This window comes from Asterias amurensis, chromosome 13 (assembly GCF_032118995.1).
Source record: "Asterias amurensis chromosome 13, ASM3211899v1".
Taxonomy (NCBI): Eukaryota; Metazoa; Echinodermata; class Asteroidea; order Forcipulatida; family Asteriidae; genus Asterias; species Asterias amurensis.
The window spans coordinates 7,184,138-7,209,416 of NC_092660.1; the positions used below are offsets into that span (position 1 = coordinate 7,184,138).

General features: G+C 40.3%; 1 protein-coding gene across 1 annotated transcript in view; it reads right to left on the bottom strand.

The window, feature by feature from the left end:
• Window positions 1–25,279, bottom strand: part of LOC139945905 (terminal uridylyltransferase 7-like) — a 55,592-nt gene that overhangs the window by 26,644 nt on the left and 3,669 nt on the right. The window contains exons 2-11 of the mRNA XM_071943412.1: window positions 16,095–16,710; window positions 9,968–10,084; window positions 9,280–9,457; window positions 7,544–7,684; window positions 6,460–6,532; window positions 5,634–5,874; window positions 4,608–4,779; window positions 3,155–3,828; window positions 728–824; window positions 74–264 (exon numbers count right to left, since the gene is read on the bottom strand). Coding sequence (XP_071799513.1) covers window positions 74–264; window positions 728–824; window positions 3,155–3,828; window positions 4,608–4,779; window positions 5,634–5,874; window positions 6,460–6,532; window positions 7,544–7,684; window positions 9,280–9,457; window positions 9,968–10,084; window positions 16,095–16,667 — 2,457 coding nt within the window. The 5' untranslated portion in view covers window positions 16,668–16,710. The remainder of the gene's footprint in view (window positions 1–73; window positions 265–727; window positions 825–3,154; window positions 3,829–4,607; window positions 4,780–5,633; window positions 5,875–6,459; window positions 6,533–7,543; window positions 7,685–9,279; window positions 9,458–9,967; window positions 10,085–16,094; window positions 16,711–25,279) is intronic.

The window sequence follows — 25,279 nt, forward strand, 5'->3', positions numbered from 1 at the left end:
ACTGGTCAAATATACATGTAGGTTATGTCTCGTATGTGTTTATGTGAAATGTGAACTAAACAAAAACACTCACTTCTGCAGTTTGGTGATGCTGGAATTTCAAACATATGTCCATGTCACTTTTTGTGAAGCCAAATCCATTTCTTGATGAACCAAATAGTTGAAGTCTAGCATCTTGATATCCGTTGTTCTGTATGAACCACTCATAGTTCTCTACAGCTTCATTTCTACGCTTCATATCCCAATCTTTCAGACAGAATGTATCTGAAAACAAACAGAACATATGCAATAACTCATTCTACAGCCAATATTCATGTTTTGAACATTAGGGGAAAGTTTCCCATAATAGCATAGCTTGGATAATGGGAGTGTTGGGCCAAGCGGTTACGAGCACCAAACTCAAGCTCGGCTGTATCTGATCAGCAGAGTGTGGGTTCGAACCCCGGTCGTGACACTTGTGTCCTTGAGCAAGACACTTAACCATAAGCTTCTCTCCACCCAGGGGTAAATGGGTACATGTGAGGGCAGAGATGGTTTATGTGAATGATAAGCTTGGAGCGCTGTAACTTACAGCACCGACTGTATACTCCCCAGGGAGCTGAGATGGTTTAAGGAATGAAAAGGCCCAGTGACCAGGGGGTTATAATGTCAGAAGCGCTTTGATACGCACTTCGGGCTCTGATAAAGCGCTTTATAAGAATTAATAATTATCAATGAAATGACAAACCTGCAATATTTTTGCACAGTGCATCAATTCTCTTGAGATAGTGTCTGTCCATCGCCGGTAGTACAACCAGGTTAGGAACAGATTCATCTGGACATTCCTGTAAATCAATCATATGAACAGATTATAGCACAACTTTTCACTCACTAAATATCGATGTAGTTATGGGGTCATTCCGTGTCAAATCACCCAATGGGTTAAACCCTACCCTCTTCAAATTTGCTCAAATTTTTTTTATTGGGTAATAATGGCTCAACAAGCTCAAATTTCAATTTTCAGCTCTATCCGATAAACGGTTTTCGCACTACGACATGCTCTTTCTCGTTGATTTCGGTCAAAATGCGCCTGACCTCTGACATTCAAATTACCATAAATCGGTAATCTTTGGGTCAAATTGGTTGAAATTGGCGTCTTTGAAAAGGAAATTGTGTAAGCTTTCCAAATATGTCTTTATTTTTTTTGTAGGAACATGTTTAGGTATGATAACCTTTTGACCTCTCTTTGACCTTGAATTTGACCTTGTGGATCACGTGATCTGGAGATGAACTTCAGTGAAAATTTACCCTCATATGTTTTCTCCACAATATCACAAAATTAGAGTTATAACATTTTTGGCTTGCCATTCAAAGTTGCCCTACTGGCTTATTCCTACGCAAAGTACATTGTACATGTACATAACATACATGTCCATACAAATGTATATCAAGTGAGGTTAGTGGACCTCTAGCAACATCATGATATACATATGTATGGACATGTATGTAATGTACATGTACTTTGAATAGGAATAGGCAAGTAGGGCAACTTTATTATATCTCTAATTTTTTTATATTGTTGAGAAAACATATGGGAGTAAATTTTCACCGAAGTTCATCTCCAGATCACGTGATCCACAAGGTAAAATCCAAGGTCAAAGTAAAGGTCAAAAGGTTACTAAACCTAAACATGTTCCTACAAAAATGGTTTACCGATTTATGGTTGTTTGAATGTCAGAGGTCAGGCGCATTTTGACCGAAATCAACGAGAAAGTGCATGCCGTAGCACGAAAACTGTTTATCGGATAGAGCTGAAAATAGAAATTTGAGCTTGTTGAGCCATTATTACCCCATTTAAAGAGGGTAGTGTTTAAAATTGTCTTTTTTTTGGGTGATTTGACACGGAATGACCCTATGACCAAAATTGGGTTGATCCTAACGTTGATATTTGGTCAGTCCACCAAGTTGGGAAAAACTTGTTGACATTTGTATGACGTGTGCATGATTTAAGTCCTGCCCAATTTCTTCTGAATTCAATCACTGACTATCACAAAAACGGTTTTGCCTGGTACAATTGGTTCCTTGTAATTAGTGCACGAAGTGAATTTGCACAATATTGTATTTGAGTGTTGAAAATTTGAAAAAGAAACTTCTTGATGTAACACGGACATGGTTACTGTGTTACATCCAAATCACTCATGTTTCATAATAATTTCCACTACAATACATTAAAACAATTTATACTGCAACAAACATTTTCACACACAAAGGAGATTGTTACATGAACAAATTGTGTCAAATAAATGATTTCTTTTCATAGTATGGACAAATATTGCACAAAAATCACACCGTGTCTCAACTTGGTGGAATGATAGTTTCCTAAATAGAAGGAGCAGAAGTATCTTTGCATGAAACAAGTTTAACCCTGCTGGAAGTAGTTTTACATTGACTTAGATCGAGCTTGATCGTAAAAAGGTATTGGACATGTTTAGTATTTGTCAAAGACCAGTATTCTCACTTGGTGTATCCCAACATTATGCATAACAAAACAAACCTATGAAATTTGGGCTCAATTAGTCATCGGATTTGCAAGAGAATAGTGAATGAATAACACTCTTGTTGCACTATTTTGTGTGCTTTCAGACACATAATAAAAGGCTTCAGCTGAAGTCTTTTATTGGTTGAGGGAGAAATTACCTCTTTCTTAAAAACTATAACTCTTCAGAGGCAGCGTTTCTCACTGTGTTTTATACTAATACTATCAACAGCTCTCAATTGCTTGTTACCAAGTAAATTGTTATGGCAACAAATGTCCAGTACTTTTAATCCACCCTTTGTAGAGTGAGAAGTCTGAAAAACCACGCTTGTAAAACATATCAGGAATTATATATGATTTGAGGCACTGCATGGTGAGGTATCAATATATATTTGATTTGCGGTAACATCATGAGTGTATCTACTGCAAGGTAGAGTTTGTTCTTTAGAGAACTGTCTTGTTTTATATTCTACTACTGCGGAAGAGATTTGTTTCCAGATTTTTGGGGAGACTTCTCAGTTCTGAAAAGATCTGTCCTGCTTTTTAACTACTAACTGGGCGGAAGGTAGAAATTCAGCTTGGACTACTACTTTAGCTTACAGGATCGTTATTATCTGGAATTACTAGTGAATTACTTACAGAGATTCGATGTCCTTCCTTAGCACAGCCATTGCAGACAACCATGACCTTCTTGCCTCCTGTTAAAACCTTCTCATCAAACACAAAATGGAAATCCTGATTGGTCGCAGTATCTCCAGTGGGTTTGCTGACATCAAGTGAGTCCAACAATTCAGTAACCTCCAACGAGGCATCTACATGCAATGTATCATTTTCAACACAAGCGTTTGCATGGCATAAGTCGTTGGAATCTACTAAGTTTTGTTCAGCAATGCTTTGACTTATCTCAGAGTCATCGCTGGTACTGACATTGACTGTTGATGCGACTGATACAGTACACTCTTTGTTACCTAGCACATCTGCATCAGTTGACAAATCAGTGCTGTGACTATCCACTGAAAGTTCTTGTCTCACGTCTCCACTCCCTGTACGAGACTCAATGATGTTAGTCGACAGATCCCTTCCAGTTCCCTTGACTGACCTACTTGTATGCACACCACTACTGGTTTTATATGAGCTGTCCTTTGCATCAATACCATCACTGTGTGGCTGCTTAGGATCAGTTGGTTTACTTGTAGCCTTCTGTGGCTGACCAAAATAAAGCAGTGCTTCTTGAAGGCGATCAAATACATACTGAAACACTATGTTGGAGCTCAGACTCTTGGCAATGTTTTTCTTGTTGACAGCAATGGGATCTGGAGTTAAAGCAATAAATTAACATCATTATTTTTTACTTGATGTATTATTTGTACAAATGCATTTTAAGGCAATGGACACTATTGGTAAGTACTCAAAATAATTGTTAGCATAAACACTAACTTGGTAACGAGCATTGCAGAGCTGTTGATAGTATAAAACATTGTGAGAGCCGCTCTCTCTGCAGTGACGTAGTTTTAGAGAAAGAAGTAATTTCTCACTATAATATTTGATTTGAATTTTGAGACCTCAGCCTGCATCTGCAAGCACACAACTTATATAGCACATGTCTACCAACAAGGTACTCAAGGCGCTTAGTATATACATTTATACTGAAAGAGAGGTGATTGAAAGTGATGAACTCTGAGACCCAATTATGTAGCACCTTATAAGGGTTTACAAAGTGCTACGGCGCATTTAGCAGCCACAGCTCGGCCACAACACTTGTGCATCAAGGGTGTTTTTTCTTCTATTATTCTCTTGCAACTACAACAACCAATGGGAGACTTTGGGACGCTAGGTGGCAGCAGACTTACCAGGTAAATTTCCATTGTTTACGTAGTTCTGAGCTTGCGCACATGACCGAGAACAATGGATTTTACCTGGAAAGTCTGCTGCCACCAAGCGTCCCAAAAGTCTTCCATTGAGTTCAAATTTCCACAGATATGTTATTTTATGCACCAAATGAGATATGTACACCAAGTGAGAAGACTGGTCTTTGAAAACAGTCAAAGGTCTCAACTGCCTTTAATAATGTTTAAAATATGACATGACTTACCTTCAATAGCTAGCCTTCTATTTGGAATCTTCAGTTCATCTCGACTAACAGGTTCTCGTTTGCGTACTGAAATCACTATCTCCTCAATAGCAATGTCAAATGTATAGAATTTCAACATCTTAATCCACAATTCTCCAAGGCTGTCCGTGTTAGTTCCTTCCAATTTTTCATTCTTCAGATACAAAAAAAGAAATAATAAAAGTCACTATTGCGAGTTTACAGATTTCATTCAAGATAGCTTTCACACATATCATAAAAGAAATTCATCAGGCTGGTAAAAAATCAACTTAACAAATAAATTTTCTTGACCCCCTCATACCCCAAGTTCCACCCAGGGGACGGACACAATTGGCCAAACCACCATCCAGTGGCCGCAGCAGGAAACAGCGCCACCAACCGACTAGTGGTGCCTTGTTGTGAGGATGCCTAGTGATACTGGTCAAAACGAAAATATTGGCTGTGCTTCATAGAAAATTTATTTGCCAAGTTAACCTTCACACATTTTTGCTGATCAATTAGTTAAGCAGACATTTTTTTCTGTCACGTTTGTGCTTTCCAATGAGAAAATGCTTTTTCTTTAACACTCAACTGCATTCAAGTTCATACAAATGTTATTGCATTGTAGGGCATACGGTGCCGGGGCGGAGCGGATAAGAGCACTGAACTCAAGGTCTGGTGCTTCTGTTCAGCAGAGTGTGGGTTTGAATCCCCGTCGTGACACTTGTCTTCCTAAGCAAGACACTTAACTATAATTGTTTCTCTCTGACCAGGGGTAAATGGGTACCTGTTAGGGCAGAGATGGTTCTTGTGAATGATTTAGCTGAGTAGTGCATATTTGTTGCACCGGCTTGATACTCCCCAGGGAGCTTAGATGGTTTAAGGAATGATTTAAGGCCAGTGACCAGGGGTAATAGTGTTGGAAGCGCTTTGAGATGCCCTTCGGATGTGAAAAGCGCTATATAAAAACTGGTTATTATTAGTATTATTATAATTATTGTCATTTTTAGCTGTGGCATGTAATCTCACCTCCTGCAATACAGGCACAACTGGTGGTTGACAATGCTGCAAGAAGTAGATGGTCATCAGTACGAATGAATACGCAGGCATGCTGCCATCAGACTGACTGTCTACACCACACAGTCTGGCCCAGGATCGCAGAGCCATCGCCAATAAATGCACCCGAGGATCAATCTGACGGTAGTCACGTAACAGCTGTGATGTCTTAATGGCTGATACTGAACCGGTACAGAGTTCACATCTCAAACCACTAGAAAGAAAAACGCAGAAAGTGTAATTAAAAATTCAGTCAGATTCTTGTGTATTTCGTAGTACATTGTGAACACTGAACAATAAGGTATAATTTAATAGATGTTAAATTTGCATCGGGATAGAATATTCATTTTGGTTTTACCCATATACAATTATGTGTAACATCAGCTGTATACTTGGAACTTTCCCGAGCTCTGTGAAAAAAAATCACAGGTGGGCTTTGAACCCACGACCGTTACAAATCTAGAGCAGTGTCATACCAACTAGACCACTGAGAAGGCCCAGTGCTACAAACAAAATTGGAAAAAGATGTCTTCAGACCACATGGTGCATGGGCATCTTTATTCTCAGGTCCATAGCATTTATTATGCCAAACAAAATTATAATTACATCGTTATAAACATGTGTTTTTAACCCAATAAATCTCTTTGTTCTTCTGTTTTTCAAATTTGTTTTCAGTGCTGCTTTCAAAGTTGATATTCTTTTAGCGAAAAACTCATGTAAACAATGCAGGGACACATGTTAACCAATCAATAAATTCCTGTTAACATGAAAACATATTATGAATTACTACATGTATTACCTTTGCTTATCACTGAATCGAATACATGGAAACCGGCCCTCAAAATCAGACTCGATGTCTTCAAAAATCTCATCTGTAAAAAACAAATTCCAGGCAGTCAGTTGATTGTGTTATCAAGGCTGGTAGGTTACAAATGTTTGTAATGCAATAATAATCAAGGCTACTTTCAAACGATGGTGTTATATACTGCTAAATTGTTGGAGATGTAGTCAGATGAGGTGTTGCATATAATAACCAATGGACCGTATTGAATAACCCCTTTGTTGCTAAGAAAGTGGCCATCTGGTAGGGCAGGCTGTACATGCATCTTTACAGCATTTGTAAAGGCCCACTGAACCTGATTAAAAAAAAATTTCAAGGGGCCAGTCAAGATAGAAAAGTGGGAATTCTCAAGTGGTAGGAAAAGCAAGTGTGAACAGGTGTGTCTACAGTTGCTGCTGAAAGGGTGAGATGTTGTGTATTTCTCTGAGGTTTGCAGGGAGTGAATTCCAGAGCCTGGGTGTTGTACTGAAAAAACCCATGTCCCCGTAGCTGGCTAATCAAGACCGAGGAATAAGGAGCATGTTGCTGGTAAATTTTAGACCTGGGTTGGATTTCACAAAGAGTTAAGACTAGTCTTATCTTGAGTTAGGACGAGTTACTCGTCACTAGCTTTAAATTTCTGATATCTCCTCGCACAAGTCCTAACTCTTTGTGAAATCGACACCGGATCTTGTAATATTGGGAATCAACAGGTTTGTTTGTTTGTTTGTTTGAATGATCTTCCCACCAAGGGAACTCGGCAAACTCCCACAAAGGGATATAAACACCAAGCTGGCAACAGACAATCTCTCTCATACAAACATTGGTTTAACGTCTATGATTATGAATTGCACAAATCAAGAAATTGTGATTCAGTATCTAGGCGACGATATTTATTCTAGTCATTGTGAAATCAGCAGTAAGCTGGGGGATTCGAACCCACAACCTTGTGATTGCAAGGCCTGCAGTCTAACCACTTGACCAAGGTGACGGTTTTGCACGTACATGTAGAGTGGGGCTGAACCTTGGAGTGCCTTGAAAGTGAGAATGATGATTGACTTACCTCCAGGACCCAGTGCTTGACAGGCCATAACCAGTACCTGGGATGGGATAGAGCCTTCAGGAGCTTCAATGCTTAGATTCACATCGCTATCCTTGAAACCAAACCCACTCAGCGATGAGCCATATACACTCACTGTTACATCTGGTTCATCATAAAAAAGGTAGAGATAAATAAGGGAATAAAAGGGTAAGTGTTGAGTTCTTAAACGACCATTTAAAACCGGCAGAGTCGTGGCTGTGTGATAAAGGCCCTCTTACATGTACATGTCTTTTTGCGCAGCAACGAACTTGCAAGGTTTTAAACGGCAGTTTAAGAATGAGTCACTACTCTTTTATTCCCATTCATAAATGCCTTTTGGTTAAAAGGCATAATAAAATAAGAAACTCTGTAAAACTTATCTGTTTTCCGACGTCCCTTTGAGCTCTGTACGTAGGTGTATTGCAATTTTATGACTGAGACAGTTTTCACATATTCGTGCGCGTAGATAGTCTTGGTGCAAGACGTTTTCCGTTTTTCTTTTACACACAGCGCGCAGCCAACTCACCAACAGCGCCCGCATCGCCCGTAACGAGAAACGTGTTACACCACAACTAGTGCATAAGTATCAGAAAACAGCTCCAGCTGGTTATTATCAACCGTTTAAACACCCCCACGTGATGCGCTCTCCACCAATAGGAATAACGAAACTGTCTGAGGTATTAATGAATAAATATATAGACTTAACAACCTGTGAAAATTAAGGCTCAATCGGTCATCGGAGTCGGGAGAAAATAATGGGAAAACCCACCCTTGTTTCCGCATGTTTCGCTGTGTCATGACATGTGTTTAAAACAAATCCGTAATTCTCGATATCGAGAATTGATATTGTTTTACTGTTTTCTCAAAAAGTAAAGCATTTCATGGAATAATATTTCAAGAGAAGTCTTTCACCATTACCTTCTGTAAACCCTGTAAGTTATTTGTAAATCTGTGAACTTTTATTTATTTTTTTTGTACGGAAAGTGTCCAATGGCTTTAAGCACCTTGTTTGAGCACAGCGCATAGTGCAACATCATTGCAATACGTTGTTTGTGTTGTGGCGCATCTGTGTGTATTTTATGTGTGTTTGTATGGTTGGTGTAGCGAAGTAGACGTCGAATGTTCCAGGAAAAGCTATTATGAGTCTGATAACAAATAAACTAAATATTATATTCCTTTCAATTCATAACTCTAAACCAACATGGTTACTTAAAAATCACTTCCATCTTTTATTTGAACACCTTTCATTATTTTAATGGTAAAACAAACCTTCAGGCTTTTTTCTTTTTTTTCTAGCCTATTTCACTTCACTGCAGGAAGAAAGCCTCTTCAACAACTCTCCTTTTTCCATTTTTCCTGAGCTTTCTGTTGCCAAGCAATACCCCTACTGACACAAAACATTAAATATGCTTCTTCTGGGTTTTACTTTTACATTAACAATGGCAGCCATGACCCAGCCATCCCATTGGCCGTAACACAAGGCCCATAGTAAGAAGGTCAGAGGGTAAAAATTAAAAAATTGTTTGAGATTTTTATTTTGATTATGCACATTTACATTGATCATTCTTGTTGATGTGCCCGTTCATGTTGATGCTGTATATTATAAGCCACAAATAATAATTTGTGTAAGATGGGCCACCCCTTCGTTAAATATATTTGTTGATGAATACAAAAATACTGGCATGTACAACAGGCACACTTGACAACCAACAACTAACCTGGCATTTCCTTGTGTAGTATTTTCTCCACAGTATGTGCTATACGTTGTCTCATCTCTAGATCTCCTTTGTTGAGAGCATTTTCATCTACAACAGACTTGAGTAGTGTTGATAGTGCTCCTGCGTGTGCCTTATTGGGAGCTTTGATCTTCTTTATTTCCCATTGGTAGCTTTTGCTCTAAATGTACAATATAAAATAAGATGATTTTATTGTTTTAATACAAAAGGGCTTGAGTTTAAAACAATAATTTTTTTTTTTTTTAAAGGCACTGGACACTTTTGGTAATTACTCAAAATAATTGTTAGTATAACAAATTACTTGGTAACAAGCACTGGTGAGCTGTTGATAGAATAAACATTGTGAGAAACTGTTCCTACTGTGGTAACATAGTTTTTGAAAAGAAGTAATTTCTCACTTTAAAAAATTTGAATTGAATTCGAGACCTCAGCTGAGGTCTCGAATTCAAGGCATCTAAAAGCACACAACTTTGTGTGACAAGGGTGTTTTTTCTTAATTATTATCTCACAACGTTGACGACCTGTTGAGTTCAAAATTTTCACAGATTTGTTATTTTGTGCATATCTTGAGATACACCAAGTGAGAAGACAGGTCTTTGACAATTACCAAAGGTGTGCAGTGTCTTTAAGTCAATGTATATTGAAAGTGCTGTGTATTGTGCTAGTTTACCTCCTCAAGCTTAGAATGTCTTGGCTCTTTCCAATGCTTCTTACACAGTGTCAGGTTGTCAAGATGGTAGTTACATAACCGGCAATAGAACTTTGCATGAGGAAATCGTGGACTTTTCTAAAAAATGTAAAGACAAAATTTATATATTAAATAGTAAAAATTAGAATGGTGGAAGGCGACTGAGTGACCTGCTGACCACCGGATAGAGGAACATATGACCATAATAATAATAATGATATTCTTATATATAGCGCATTTCACAATAACCGTATTAATGCACTTTACATTAGTGCCTTGGTCATTGTCCCACCAACATTCCTTTAAGCTCCCTGGAGAAAATACAGCCCCGTGCTTATGCAGAGCTTTGAAGGCTTTTTCATACACAATATCAACCTAACAGGTACCATGTACACCCCTGGGTAAAGAGAAGCAATTACAATATCTTGCTCAAGGACTCAAGCGTCACGACCAGGATTCAAACCCACACTCTGGTAACTTAACCACCAGAACTTGAATTTGATGCTCATAACCACTCGGCCATGACACTCTACCATCCGATGCTCAAAGGGATAGGGACATTAACAAGTATGCATTTGACCACCACTTTACATTCTTCCCTCCTCTAAAACCGGTATTTTAATTTCTGACATCTCAGATCATCTTCCAATTTTCATGTTTATACAGTCTCCCAACTCAAGTGCTCCTCATAATCACAATCTATCTTTTTCTCGAAATGTATCTAATGTGAACCTGGAAAAGTTTATTGATGACTTACACTCTTTCAACTGGACTAATAATGTTCTTAGTTGTAATAACCCTGATACTGCTTATAATAATTTTCTGGATAGTTTTGTTTTTTTGTATGATCAAAATACTCTTTTAGTTAGACAAAACAACAATACCAAAGCTAAACATAACTCGACTACTCCCTGGGTTACACATTCCCTTCTCAAATCCATCAAGAAAAAGAATAGATTGTATCGTCAATTCTTGTCAAACCCTACAGCCTCACGAAAATGCAAGTACACTAAGTATAAAAATACTTTGACTAGCCTATTACGTCTTTCAAAGAAAAATTACTATTCCCTCCAGTTTGAAAAAGAAAAAAACAATATTCATAATACCTGGAAGGTTATAAATTCAGTTTTGAATAAAAATTCTCATTCTCATGGTATTAATAGCATTATTGTAAATGGGAATTTAATTGACGTTCCAGTTTTTAAAAAGGGTGATCGTAACTGTATTACTAATTATAGGCCCATCTCTATTCTTTCATGTTTTTCTAAGATTTTTGAAAAATGTGTATATGCCCGTACCATTAAGTTTTTGAATAAGTTTGATATTTTAACAAATCAACAGTTCGGTTTCCGTAGTAAACATTCTACTATTCATGCTCTCCTTGATTTTATTGATAAAGTTTCTAATGCAATCGATGACTCCAATCATACTCTAGGGGTGTTCCTTGACCTTTCAAAAGCTTTTGATACAATAGACCATCAGATACTATTGTATAAGCTTTCCAACTATGGTATCTGAGGAGTTCCCCTGGAGTGGTTTAGGAGTTATCTCACAGATAGGCCACAATATGTTTCCGTCAATGGCATAAATTCCAAGTCTGATTTCCTTACATATGGTGTACCCCAAGGATCAATCCTAGGGCCTTTGTTATTTATCCTATACATTAATGATTTCACAAATTGCTCTAGTGTGCTCTCATTTATACTATTTGCGGATGACTCTAATTTATTCTTTTCCCATAGTAAACCTGACTATCTTGTAAATACTGTTAACAATGAGCTTAAATTAGTTGCCTCCTGGTTTACGGTCAATTAATTGTCCCTTAATATCGCTAAAACTAACTACATGTTGTTCAGTAACTCAGTCAGAGACCTACCAAGTCCTGTAAAGATTAACGATATTATCATTACCAAAACTGATTGTTGTTAGTTTTTGGGACTTTTTGTTGACCATGGACTAACATGGAATAGTCACGTTAATTACATCTGTAAGATTATTGCTAGAAATATTGGAGTGATCAATAGGATCAAGCATTTTATGCCTGAACTGGTACTACAATCTCTTTATAATACTTTAATCGGTTCTTATCTTAATTATGGGATACTTGCATGGGGAGCAAGTTCTGCTACCAATCTCAATAGACTTTTTCTCTTACAGAAGCGAGCTCTTCGTATAATTAATTTTGCTGAATTTAATACACATACAGATCCCCTTTTCTATAAGTATAACATTCTAAAAGTGAAGGACATCTATCGTCTCCAGCTTGGGTCCCTCATGCCTTCTGCCATTAAATTAATTTTTTTGTTAAATTCAGAGGTACATTCTCACTTCACCCGCCAAGCTTCTAATTATCACATTTCTTACACCCGTACTTCCCTCGCTCATAAAACTATCAAACATGAAGGACCCATGCTGTGGAACATGCTTAAGGAACAACTTAAAGCCTCCAAAAGTGTATTTATTTTTAAACGTGTCTTTAAAACTGACATACTGAATTCTTATTGTTGATGAGTGTTTTACAAATGTAATTGTATGCTTTGAACCGTGCTACTGCGGACCGAGGACGGGTGGTCTCCCGCATGGGATCCTTGTGTATATTTATTATCACCCATAGCCACACTTGTTAAATCCCCCGCTATGAGATCATTTGTTTCGGTCGATACTGTATTTGCTGACCGGCAAGACTGCTGTGTGTGTTTTGTCTTAAGTCCAGTCCTCTGTTTGTGTCTGTTTTTTGTTTTGTTTTAGTGTTTACTAATTATTCTTTGTAAACATGCATATGCATTGAGACCTGCTGTTATATTTTGTTCATTGGTGGCTCGACTTGACCACGAACCGCTACGGTTCACTTGACATTATTTATAATCTCTATGCATATGCATGTCATAAGGGACCATTGCCTTCAAGCTTTGCTTCTTAAAAAAATGGATCCCTCCGCAGTATCAACATTGTTATGCATCTATTTCTTCAAACCTATGTTGTGAAACAATTATTTTTTCATTGTTGTAATAATTTCTTGTGACTGCTGTTTGATATTGTTCTTTTTTTTGTCTTTTGATACTGTGGAAATAAAATGAACTTTGAACCTTACTTGGTTTGACAGGGGAGTAGTACAGGATGAGTGTGGGCCGACTCGGAAGACAAATAAACACAGTAAGTGAGAAACAAATAATATTTGAAGATTGTCACACATATCTTCAAAATATTGTACTGTGTTAGGCCTTGAATTTCATCTTTGAACATGTCAAAGGGCAAGGCCATTTATATATTGCAAAGGGCACTTCTATTGGAAAATCTTAAAGTCAATGGGAAACCTTTAAATGGCACCAAGGCCAAAACCAGGGGCAACTGAGGCCAAGACCAGGGGCAACTGAGGCCAAGACCAGGGGCAACTGAGGCCAAGACCAGGGGCAACTGAGGCCAAGACCAGGGGCAACTGAGGCCAAGACCAGGGGCAACTGAGGCCAAGACCAGTGGCAACTGAGGCCAGACCAGGGGCAACTGAGGCCAAGACCAGTGGCAACTGAGGCCAAGATCAGGGGCAACTGAGGCCAAGACCAGGGACAACTGAGGCCAAGACCAGGGACAACTGAGGCCAAGACCAGTGCTAACTGAGGTCAAGACCAGGGGCAACTGAGGCCAAGACCAGGGGCAACTGAGGCCAAGACCTGGGGCAACTGAGGCCAAGACAAGGGGCAACTGAGGCCAAGACCAGGGACAACTGAGGCCAAGACAAGGGGCAACTGAGGCCAAGACCAGTGGCAACTGAGGCCAAGACCAGGGGCAACTGAGGCCAAGACCAGTGGCAACTGAGGCCAAGACCAGTGGCAACTGAGGCCAAGACAAGGGGCAACTGAGGCCAAGACCAGGGGCAACTGAGGCCAAGACCAGGGGCAACTGAGGCCAAGACCAGGGGCAACTGAGGCCAAGACCAGGGGCAACTGAGGCCAAGACCAGTGGCAACTGAGGCCAAGACCAGTGGCAACTGAGGCCAAGACCAGTGGCAACTGAGGCCAAGACCAGTGGCAACTGAGGCCAAGACCAGTGGCAACTGAGGCCAAGACCAGGGGCAACTGAGGCCAAGACCAGGGGCAACTGAGGCCAAGACCAGGGGCAACTGAGGACAAGACCAGGGAAACTTAGGCCAAGACCAGGGGCAACTGAGGCCAAGACCAGTGGCAACTGAGGCCAAGACCAGTGGCAACTGAGGCCAAGACCAGGGTCAACTGAGGCCAAGACCAGGGGCAACTGAGGCCAAGACCAGTGGCAACTGAGGCCAAGACCAGGGGCAACTGAGGCCAAGACGAGGGGCAACTGAGGACAAGACCAGGGGCAACTGAGGCCAAGACCAGTGGCAACTGAGGCCAAGACCAGGGGCAACTGAGGCCAAGACGAGGGGCAACTGAGGACAAGACCAGGGGCAACTGAGGCCAAGACCAGTGGCAACTGAGGCCAAGACCAGGGGCAACTGAGGACCAGACCAGTGGCAACTGAGGCCAAGACCTGGGGCAACTGAGGACAAGACCTGGGGCAACTGAGGCCAAGACCAGTGGCAACTGAGGCCAAGACCAGGGGCAACTGAGGACAAGACCAGTGGCAACTGAGGCCAAGACCAGTGGCAACTGAGGCCAAGACTAGGGGCAACTGAGGCCAAGACCAGTGGCAACTGAGGCCAAGACCAGTGGCAACTGAGGCCAAGACCAGGGGCAACTGAGGCCAAGACCAGTGGCAACTGAGGCCAAGACCAGTGGCAACTGAGGCCAAGACCAGTGGCAACTGAGGCCAAGACCAGTGGCAACTGAGGCCAAGACCAGTGCGGCTGAGGCCAAGACCAGGGGCAACTGAGGCCAAGACCAGTGGCAACTGAGGCCAAGACCAGTGGCAACTGAGGCCAAGACCAGTGGCAACTGAGGACAAGACCAGGGGCAACTGAGGCCAAGACCAGTGGCAACTGAGGCCAAGACCAGGGCCAACTGAGGACAAGACCAGTGGCAACTGAGGCCAAGACCAGTGGCAACTGAGGCCAAGACCAGGGGCAACTGAGGCCAAGACCACTGGCAACTGAGGCCAAAACCAGGGGCAACTGAGGACAAGACCAGGGGCAACTGAGGACAAGACCAGTGGCAACTGAGGCCAAGACCAGTGGCAACTGAGGCCAAAACCAGGGGCAACTGAGGCCAAGACCAGGGGCAACTGAGGCCAAGACCAGTGGCAACTGAGGCCAAGACCAGTGGCAACTGAGGCCAAGACCAGTGGCAACTGAGGCCAAGACCAGGGGCAACTGAGGCCAAGACCAGGGGCAACTGAGGCCAAGACCAGGGGCAACTGAGGCCAAGTCCAGGGGCAACTGAGGCCAAGACCAGGGGCAACTGAGGACAAGACCAGGGGCAACTGAGGCCATGTCCTCCATGACCTGTGAGTAAATCCAAGCCTGCTGTGTAGTGTTAATGAACAAACTTCTGTATGCACATTATTTGTAATACAGAATCACTAGAATACTTAGAAATGGACTTAAACAATTTCATTGTGTTCAACTGGAGCCAATAAGGTATACTATGAGAGCTCATTTCAATTACAATGTTTGAAGTAAGTTTTTAGTTAGTAGAACATAATAAAAATAAGGTGAAACATTATATGGCTTTAGTGTTTTAGCTCATCCATCTGAAAACATGACAATATCATGAGATTCATTCATTATTTATGATATCTGCTTAATGTCAAGTGAAAGTTGGTGCTTAATTGATACACTAACAGGACAACAACACATGCATTCACTAATCAATATTAACAATGCCTATATGGATTGATTACAAAAAGGGAAACAACAAGTCCTATCCAAGGCAACGTGTTCCTTTAACAGCCGATTTTGTGCTTTTTGTGCGATTTTCATTTCATAGCAGTTAACCGTAGCACACGAAAAGGCTTTCTAACCTGTCAGTCCTCACTGCACGAAGGTGTAAATGATGTCACAATGCAAATCCGTGGTGTGTGCGCAATATTGCTGCCTAATTTTTTTCTGCTAACCTGTAAAATACGCTTGCAAATTTTAACACAACAAATTTGCTTAAGCAGCGCTAGTAAATTGGGCCCATGTTTAAATGTTACTTACTTTGTTAAGTCTATATATGTAATGTTCCTCTACCAGTAAGTCTTCTTTATTGGTGTGAGCATCAGGTACATGATGTAGCTTGTCAGAATGCATCTTCTTGTTGGAGTATTCACCTTCGTCATCTCTTGCCTGTGCTTTACTCTGCTTCTCGGTTTTGTCCAAATCTAAAGTCTCATCTTGTAGAATTTGTTGATGCTGATCGACTTCTTTTAACGTATCCACAGTGTTCTGATGTGTTACATGTTTTTCAACTACTACTATGTCAGCCATTTCTGGATTTTTCTGGATTTTTCGCTGATAGCGAGCTAGTTCTTTTGCCTTTTGCTTTTCTTTGGTTCTCTTATTATTATTAAGCTTTTGACTCCCTTCAAGTTGAGGATGTGAGCTGGCGAAGTCAACTTTTTGTCCAGTACCTCCAATCACATGCTCTTGCCTCTGGGAATAAGTTGTACTAACTTGATTTGAAGTTTGCTTTTGTCTCTTGTTCCCATTGATGTTCATTTTCTGAGTTTTGTTCTGGTTTGGATTATTTGTTGGAGAACAACTCTCTTCCATAGTAAAAGGACCTTCCATTGACCTGTGATGAATTCCACGGAGTCATTCTTTTCATGAAAACCTGAAAATCAAACAGAAACAGTTAAAACTAGAGATAGTGATTGTAAACAATCACACAGCTGTTCCCGATTTTTTTGTTAATAAAAGTTTTCAATGCTTCAATAAAAACTCACACTTTACGACCATATGACATGTTTTGTGGGATGTTGTATCTGATACTGAATCGAAAGGAGCTTTAAAACCAGAAATAAAGGTCAATATGGCGTCATGGTCATTGTTTGATTAAATTTAACCCAAGTTCAAAAATCAGGTTGTGTATAGTTCTTGAGATATGATCCAACTTCCGGTTGACCCGGAAGTAAAGGTCAACATGGGGTCACGGTTTTTCAAAGTTATACGCATTATGACTTTATGACATGTGATTACCTGGTCTTGTATGTGATACTGAATCGAAAGGAGCTTTAAAACCAGAAATAAAGGTCAACATGGTGTAATGGTCATTATTTTGATAAAATTTAACCCAAGTTCAAAAATCGGTTGTGTAGTTCTTGAGATATGGTACCACTGCCGTTTGACCTGGAAGTAACGGTCAATACTGGGTCACGGTAACGCAAGCTCGATTTTGAATGCCCAAGGAGTCTATAACTGGACAAAAATTGAAAATTGGTTGTGCAGTTCTTGAGATATGGTCCCACTTCCGGTTGACCCGGAAGTAAAGGTTAACATGGGGTCATGGTTTTCAAAGTTAACATTTAATGCCTAAGGAGTCTACAACTGAAAAAAGTTTGAAAATCGGTTGTGTAGTTCTTGAGAAATGGTCCTACTTCCGGTTGACCCTGAAGAAGAGGTCAAAATGAGGTCACGGTTTTCCCCAACAAATTTTAAGGCCTAAGGAGTCAAATTGAAGAAGAAAAATTTGTAATCAGTTGTATAACTCTTGAGATATGGTCCCACTTCCGGTTGACCCGGAAATAACAGTCAAATCGGGGTCACGACTACCTAATGCAAATCTCCTATGCCTAAGGAGTCTAATACTGAAAAAAACTTTGATATCGGCCGTACACTTCTTGAGATATAGTGCTGCAAAGAAAAACGATGGTATGCAACTTACCCCAATCCAATGCCTTTTACAAGATCCCAATTTTGTATTGCATTAACCATGGAGAAGCTAATGCACTGCATTGAATGTGACTGCACCCAGTTTATGAGGTACTACGTTGTACCCATGATACCAAGATTTTTAATTAATCGTTAATTATAGACGTACTTTGATTTAAATGGACTGAAACATCTCTTATTAGCATCGGTTAATTTTTCCACACAAAATATGACATTTTGAAATCGAACAGATAAATTATTTTGAAGTTGTCATTTATTGTGTTTTTGACTTGTAAAATGTTTCCACTTTTAGTGCCATTATGTTTTGTACACAAAAAATAAAACGCGCAAACGTATGACATCATGGCAACCGACTGAAGTTCGGAACAGCTAATAATTTACTGTTTGTTTTTTTGACACAAATCAATGTCTGAGAACAATTGCTTAATTGACTGCCAACTCAATACTCACATTTTGTTGCTGTCAATAATAATAATAATAATAATAATAATAATGATACAAATTTATACCGTGCTTAATACTCGGTTTCTAAGCGCATGGTGCTGGTGTCCTGGTGAAGACTAAAGTAAACCAGGGCAACAGCCCCCCAAAACAAAGAACAATAAACATGTATTTATAAACAAAATAGGCATAACAAAAGCAGAAATAAACATGAGAAATAAACACAACTAACAGAAAATAACAAGCTGCAGAATGGGGTAACTACAAAGATTTGAACAAGTGAGTTTTCAACATCGTTTTAAATGTCTGTAAAGAAGAAGCATTTTGAATTTTGGGAGGGAGAGTGTTCCATAATTTGGGAGCAGCAACAGAGAAAGCTCTATCACCGTAGCGTGTTTTCACACGAGGACCAGGCATCAGTTGAAGGTGAGAGGATGTGGAAGATCGTAGCTGGGTTGAAGGAACTTTTTGTTGAATGAGTTCTGAGAGAACATGTAGGACACTGACCATTACGAGTTTTGAAAGTGAGCAGAAGAATTTTAAACTGAATGCGTTGAATGATAGGAAGCCAGTGGAGATGTTTGAAAATAGGAGTGATGTGTTCATGACGCCGTGAACATATCAATGCATTACGAACACACATGATTGGACCAACCATTCTGGGAAAGGCAGAGTACCTGCAAAATTGCCTCTTCATCACGCAAGGCATACAGTCACAGTTCAAGCATTTAACGCACAAATAAAGATAGTGCAGTGTGCACTGGAAGCCTTGTAAATTGTAAGTGTAACACCCCTTTTTAAGGAATAGTTGTTCAGACCCTTCGTATTTCATTTGTTGAGTGCACTTGTTTGACAGGTGGTATAGTTTTGTGCATGGAGTTAATGTTGCGCAACAATCAAGTCACTCGACATCACCACTGGTTACTTCCTTGCAATGCAAATAACAAAGAACACATCAAGCCCATGTTGTAGCGATATCCTGTCTGTCATGCCTGTTTCATTTCATTTAAAATTTAAGACACTTGGACTGGACGCCTTTGGTAATTGTCAAAGACCAGTCTTCTCACTTGGCATGCTTGGTGTATCTCAACATGCATAAAATACATGTAACACCTCTGAAAATTTGGACTCAATTGGTCATCAAAGTTGTGAGAGTGGAAGAAAAACACCATTGTCACACAAAGTTGTGTGCTTTCAGATGCTTGATTTCAAAATCGTATTCTGAGGTCTCGAAATCAAATTCAAATATATAGTGGAAAACTACTTCTTTCTCAAAAACTATGCTACTTCAGAGGGAGCCATTACTCACATTACAATCAACAGCTCTCCATTGCTCGTTATCAATTAAGTTTTAAGTAACTTCCAATACTAGTGTCCAGTGCCTTTAACAAATAAGACAAGACCTGTGGGTGCAGTGCTGGTATGTAGTGTAAGGAAGTGTTGACTATAGTGCATTAAACATAATGGGAACAAACCAGTTTCGTAAACACTGAAACTATAAAACACAGACTTAAAATTAAAGAACAGAATTAACAGTAAACACTGAATTTTGAATAAATGAAAAACGAACCTCATTTTTAATTTTATACTTTCTACATGTTATTTATTATTATTGTTGGCGGGAACTAGGTCCTAGGACTAGGTCAACAGAACAGGTCTATAGACTATAGGAGGACTAGCTAGGTATCCTCCGATACCCCAAATCTACGCGTTACAAATATTCCCGCAGGCACCTTTCCCCCAGCGTAACTTTTTGTTTACAATACGCAATAAAATAATTTTTTGATTTCATGAAAGTATACAACATAATCTTCAATCTCCAGCAAAGATGGGACAAATCGTAGCCTTTCTGGTTGATGTTTTAGATAATCTATAATTTTAGTAGAAAATCTTACATTAAGACTAAATATGCCTCTACAGAGCTAAAATGGTTGCTAAAAATACTTGAAACACCCTGAAAGTTCATTGCGTTTGTTGTCTGCCATACTTCACTACTAGGCCTGGGCGAATTATTCGAATATCCGGTTGATGGCGAATAGGTTTTCCTATCCATAACCGCGAATGCCTTTTTTTTCTTAACCGGATAGTTCTGTAATTACAACCAAGTAACCGGATATTCTTTAATATCCGAATATCCGCGGACGTCGGGCGACAACTGACATGAATGTTTTGTCTGAATCCTAATGAAACTTCTATTAAGACAGCATAAAACAGCATAAATTAAGTATTTAACTATGCTCACCTCCGTGAAGAGTTAAAACAATGACATTTCTGACGTAATTTGTTCAAAGATTACAAAAGTTTTCCTTCACGTAGAGTCATCCACGATCAAAAGAAAAAGCAAATCGCCATCTTTAAATTAGATCCGGTCATTTTTATGAATGAACCGAGTGACACTGTCTAAAACTAATATCAATCCGCCCAGAAGATCTCATTCACAAGCGAACAGCGCCCTCTAGCGACAAAAAAAAAAATAATTAAATACTTTTTTTTTTTTTTTTTTTTTTTCTTATAGCGCCCTCAAGCGGCGAAAAAAACTTCACTATTCGCCCAGCACTATTCACTACTTCAATTACAGGATCACATGATTTTTACATAACAACAGAGGGGATACAACAAACTGTGGAAGGTTGAAGTGGACTGCGCCTTATAGGCAAATTTCGAGAAATTACGATTTTATTGTAAATTGCACGTGGGTTAACAAAAACACTCAAAAAACATCAGTTCGCCTCATTTATTATTCATTATTTGTTATAATACAACTAACTATGAAAAAACAGCATTTTAGTGTTGTATAACTTATTTTTGTAAATTGATGGCTTCACCACTGGTTGGGCCGGGTGTAAGATGGTGGTTCAGCTAATTAGCCTGGTAGAAACCCAACAAATGATGGGGTAAATAGTTATAACTGAGAGTTTTGGCCTTCTAGTTTCCCTGCCGCACGGACTCGAGTGTTTAGAAGAAAAGGCGACATACAGTAGAAAGGGTCCGGGCGTGTTGACATTTCAAAACAATAGTGCTGGGTGAATAGTGAAATTTTGATATTCGGATACCGCTGGCCAACTATCCGAAATTAACCGGATATTCGAATAGTTTTTTCGCCGCTAGAGGGCGCTATTTGAAAAAAAAAAAAATTAAAAAGAAATTAAAAAATAATTATTTTTTTTCGCTAGAGGGCGCTGTTCGTTTGTGAATGAGATCTTATGGGCGGATTGATATTAGTTTTAGACAGTGTCACTCGGTTCATTCATAAAAATGACCGGATCTAATTTAAAGATGGCGATTTGCCTTTTCTTTTGATCGTGATTGACTCCACGTGAAGGAAAACTTTTGTAATCTTTGAACAAATTACGTCAGAAATGTCATTGTTTTAACTCTTCACGGAGGTGAGCATAGTTAAATACTTAATATATGCAGGGGTTTCCCTTAACTTTTTTTTTCAATCGCCCGCCGGGCGAGTCAACCACAATTCTCGATCGCCCGCAGGGTTTTTCACTAGCCTGCATGTATTTTAATTACACAAAATAAAAAAAAAAATAAAAATGGAGGATTTTATATCTGAATTTTTACCTTAAACTATCCCTTTTCCACCAACAACAACTTTAATGACAGCATGGTTAGGGGGTCGGTTGATTTGAACATGTTTTGAACTCCGTTTGCAACAAAATCTTCATGAATCAACAATCTGTCAACAACGCACATCGAAAAATAAATCAATGAACTTTGCCTCGCAACGCCCTCTGTTGGCAAAAGTTGTCCATGTTATTGGAATTCCTCCAAGGCTGTACATTGTGCACAGACTGCAGGCATTATGCACAACGTGCAGCAATTATTTACTCCGTTTGCGAACGTGTACTGCATTGAAGTCTAGTCAAGAACATCATGAATATGGAATTATCAACAGCCATCAACGTCCAATCAAAGCTTGCAGAGTGTTGGTCAAAATGGACTTTGGACGACTGTGTGTGTGTTGTGTATGTGCTGTGCATACTGCATGGACATGGATGTACCAGTGGGCGACCATGTACATGTACTGTAAGGATACTCGGCACCATGTGGTTTGTGCATCGTGTTTTCAATTGAATGTACGTGTTTTCTGAAACGAACGACAGCAATTCTGGGTCCCGATCACGACAAAATTAATTCTAAGTATCTAGAATTGTCAAACTTACTGTTTTAAAAGCTTCAGTAAAAGTTTTCTGTGGGATTTTGCCACTGAACCCTTATTTATATGTGAAAGGAATAATTATTTGACTCGCCCGGCGGGCTAGTGAGAAAGGGTTTTCACTCGCCCGCCGCTATTTTCACTCGCATTTGGCGATCGGGCGACCGCTAATTTCGAACCCTGTATATGCTGTTTTATGCTGTCTTATGCTGTCTTAATAGAAGTTTCATAAGGATTTAGACGAAACATTCATATCAGTTGTCGCCCGACGTCCGCGGATATTCGGATATTAAAGAATATCCGGTTACTCGGTTGTAATTACAGAATTATCCGGTTTGTAAATAGGTATTCGCGCCCTATGCGGATATCCGGTTAAGAAAAAAAAGGCATTCGCGGTTACGGATAGAAAAACCTATTCGCCATTAACCGGATATTCGAATAATTCGCCCAGGCCTACAAAACAAGTGCGTGAATTTATGTGAAGCAAAACGTATGCCGACAAATTGGGGTCGTTTGCATACGATGACCTCCGCTGTGCTTCGATGGCGTTCTACGGGCTTCAAATTATTTAGCTTTCCACCAAGCATCCACTATAGAACAGTTTGTCTTACAATTTTTTTGAAATGTTACATCTGTAATTCAGTATTTGCTATTTAGCCTATTATTTGTAAAAAACAGATTAAGTATTTGTTTAGTGTTAAATTAAATTGAGCCACGTTAATAAAATCAATTTGGGGGTCAAAGGGCTAGGAAAAACGATCGGGATTGTGAGAAGTTCTGAGCCACTTCTCACCCATGAAATGTCCCATATGATCTGCGTCTCAAAGAGCCTCTCCTAGTCAAACTCCTATCTGCCCGGCTTCACGTGCCGATCCCCGTTTCTAACGGTGGGTGGGTGCAGGGGTGTGCAGGCGGGTTTCTGGTGCCTTCAAACCAGATAGCTCCGGGCAGGTGGGGCTCAAGTCTTCGGGCAGCAGCGAGAACGGATGAAGTTTAGTGGCACAGTCAGTCTGTGTTTTTTTCACCAGCTGTTGCTGTGGTGCTACTGGTCCGACAACATGGCAGTCCTTAAAATACTGAGGTTCATGTATGTTCACTGCGACAGCTAGGCAGAGTGCGGCTGTGATGAATCTCCATACCGTCGATTTGACGCTCCGTCTGGTTGCTCATGGGAGTGGTTGCGCAGCCGCTTTCCTTTCACGCGCAAGCCAATCGCCTACTCTACTCTTCGTTGGAGTTGCGTCAAAGTCCGACAGCGACATGCTCTCTTCAGTGGGTACAGGGTTGATCGCCTGGAAGTGGCTAGCAGAGACGTGCACGTACGGCGATCATGGTCTGGTTACTGTCGCTGAACGCTGTCTTGAGATGACAACGGTCCTCAGCTGCTCTCCATGATGTCAGAGCTCGCCTTTTTAGGATGACCGGAGCCCTCCCTAGATGGGGAGGCCCCTAGAAAAGGTGGGGTAAACAATGGTCATCTCACCTGCCGGTGTCTGGCAAGCCGCAGCCAGAGCCGATCCTCTTTTGCGGTAAGAAATCAACAGCATATAAAAAAGGACTGAAACTTGGATCTTGGAACATACGAACGATGAACGTTTGTGCACTAAGCGAGGTGCGGAAACCTGGCACAGGCAACATTATCGAGAAATCACACACATTCTACTGGAGTGGTGGCAAACACTGCACAGCAGGTGTTGGTTTTGCCATCTCAAACGACCTCAAGCTGCAGTGACAACCAACAGCGTTAAATGATAGACTCATGACTATGACAGCTCATATTCAACCCGGCAAAAGTGTGACTTTTATCAGTGTCTATGCACCAACAATGCAGAGACCGGATGATGAAAAGGAAGCCTTTTATAAAGAACTAAGTCGCATTATCTCCAAGACAAAAGGACAACTGATAGTGATGGGAGACTTCAATGCATGTGTCGGAAAAGAACATGAAGTCTGGCCTGGTGTACTTGGCAGACATGGCGTAGGAGAGATGAACTCAAATGGTCTGTTGCTGCTGGAAATGTGTACACGACTGAAACTGACAGTAACTGTTCAGAATGAAGAACAAGTACAAGACAACATGGCAGCACATGAGATCCAAGCAATGGCATCAGTTAGATCACATCCTTGCGAATACCGATGCACTCGACAACATCCATGTCACCCGTGTTCTTCGGAGCGCAAACTGTTTCACCAATCATAGGTTGCTCATCGCAATGTGCAGTTTTGCTTTCATGCGACCTCCACTTTCAACTCACCCACCTAGAAAATACGACACAGCGATGAACCTCCAAAAGTGCACTGAGCTACAGGCATTTATTGAATGTCAATCTAACAGACGAAGTGAAAACTTGGGAACAGACCAGACAGATCCTTCAAGATGCATCCAAAACAGTTCTTGGCAGACGGAGGGTAGTTAAGAATGACTGGTTTGATTCTCAGGATAATCATATTCGCAAGCTGATTGTAGACAGACAACTTAACAGATCTGAACTTAAGCCGAATCCGTGATCTGAAAAATAAATGGTTCCAAGACAGAGCAGACGAAGTTGAGAAGTTTGCACAGAAGAAAAACTATCGTGAATTTTACAAATCGCCCAACATGATATATGGTCCTTAATCTCGCAGCTCTCATCCCATCATGTCCAGCGATGGCCAGCTACTGACCTCTTCTGAAGACATCAAAGCCAGATGGATGGAACATTTTTCTACTCTTCTAAACCAACCTGCAATAGCCAACATTCAGGTCCTGGATGATTTTGAACAGCAACCAGTCAATCAAGACCTAGGAATGGAACCAACATTGGCTGAGGTAGTGGAGTCAATCAAGAGGACGAAGTGTAACAGAAGCCCTGGACCAGATGGCATTCCACCTGAAACACTAAAAAATTGAGAAGATGTCATGACA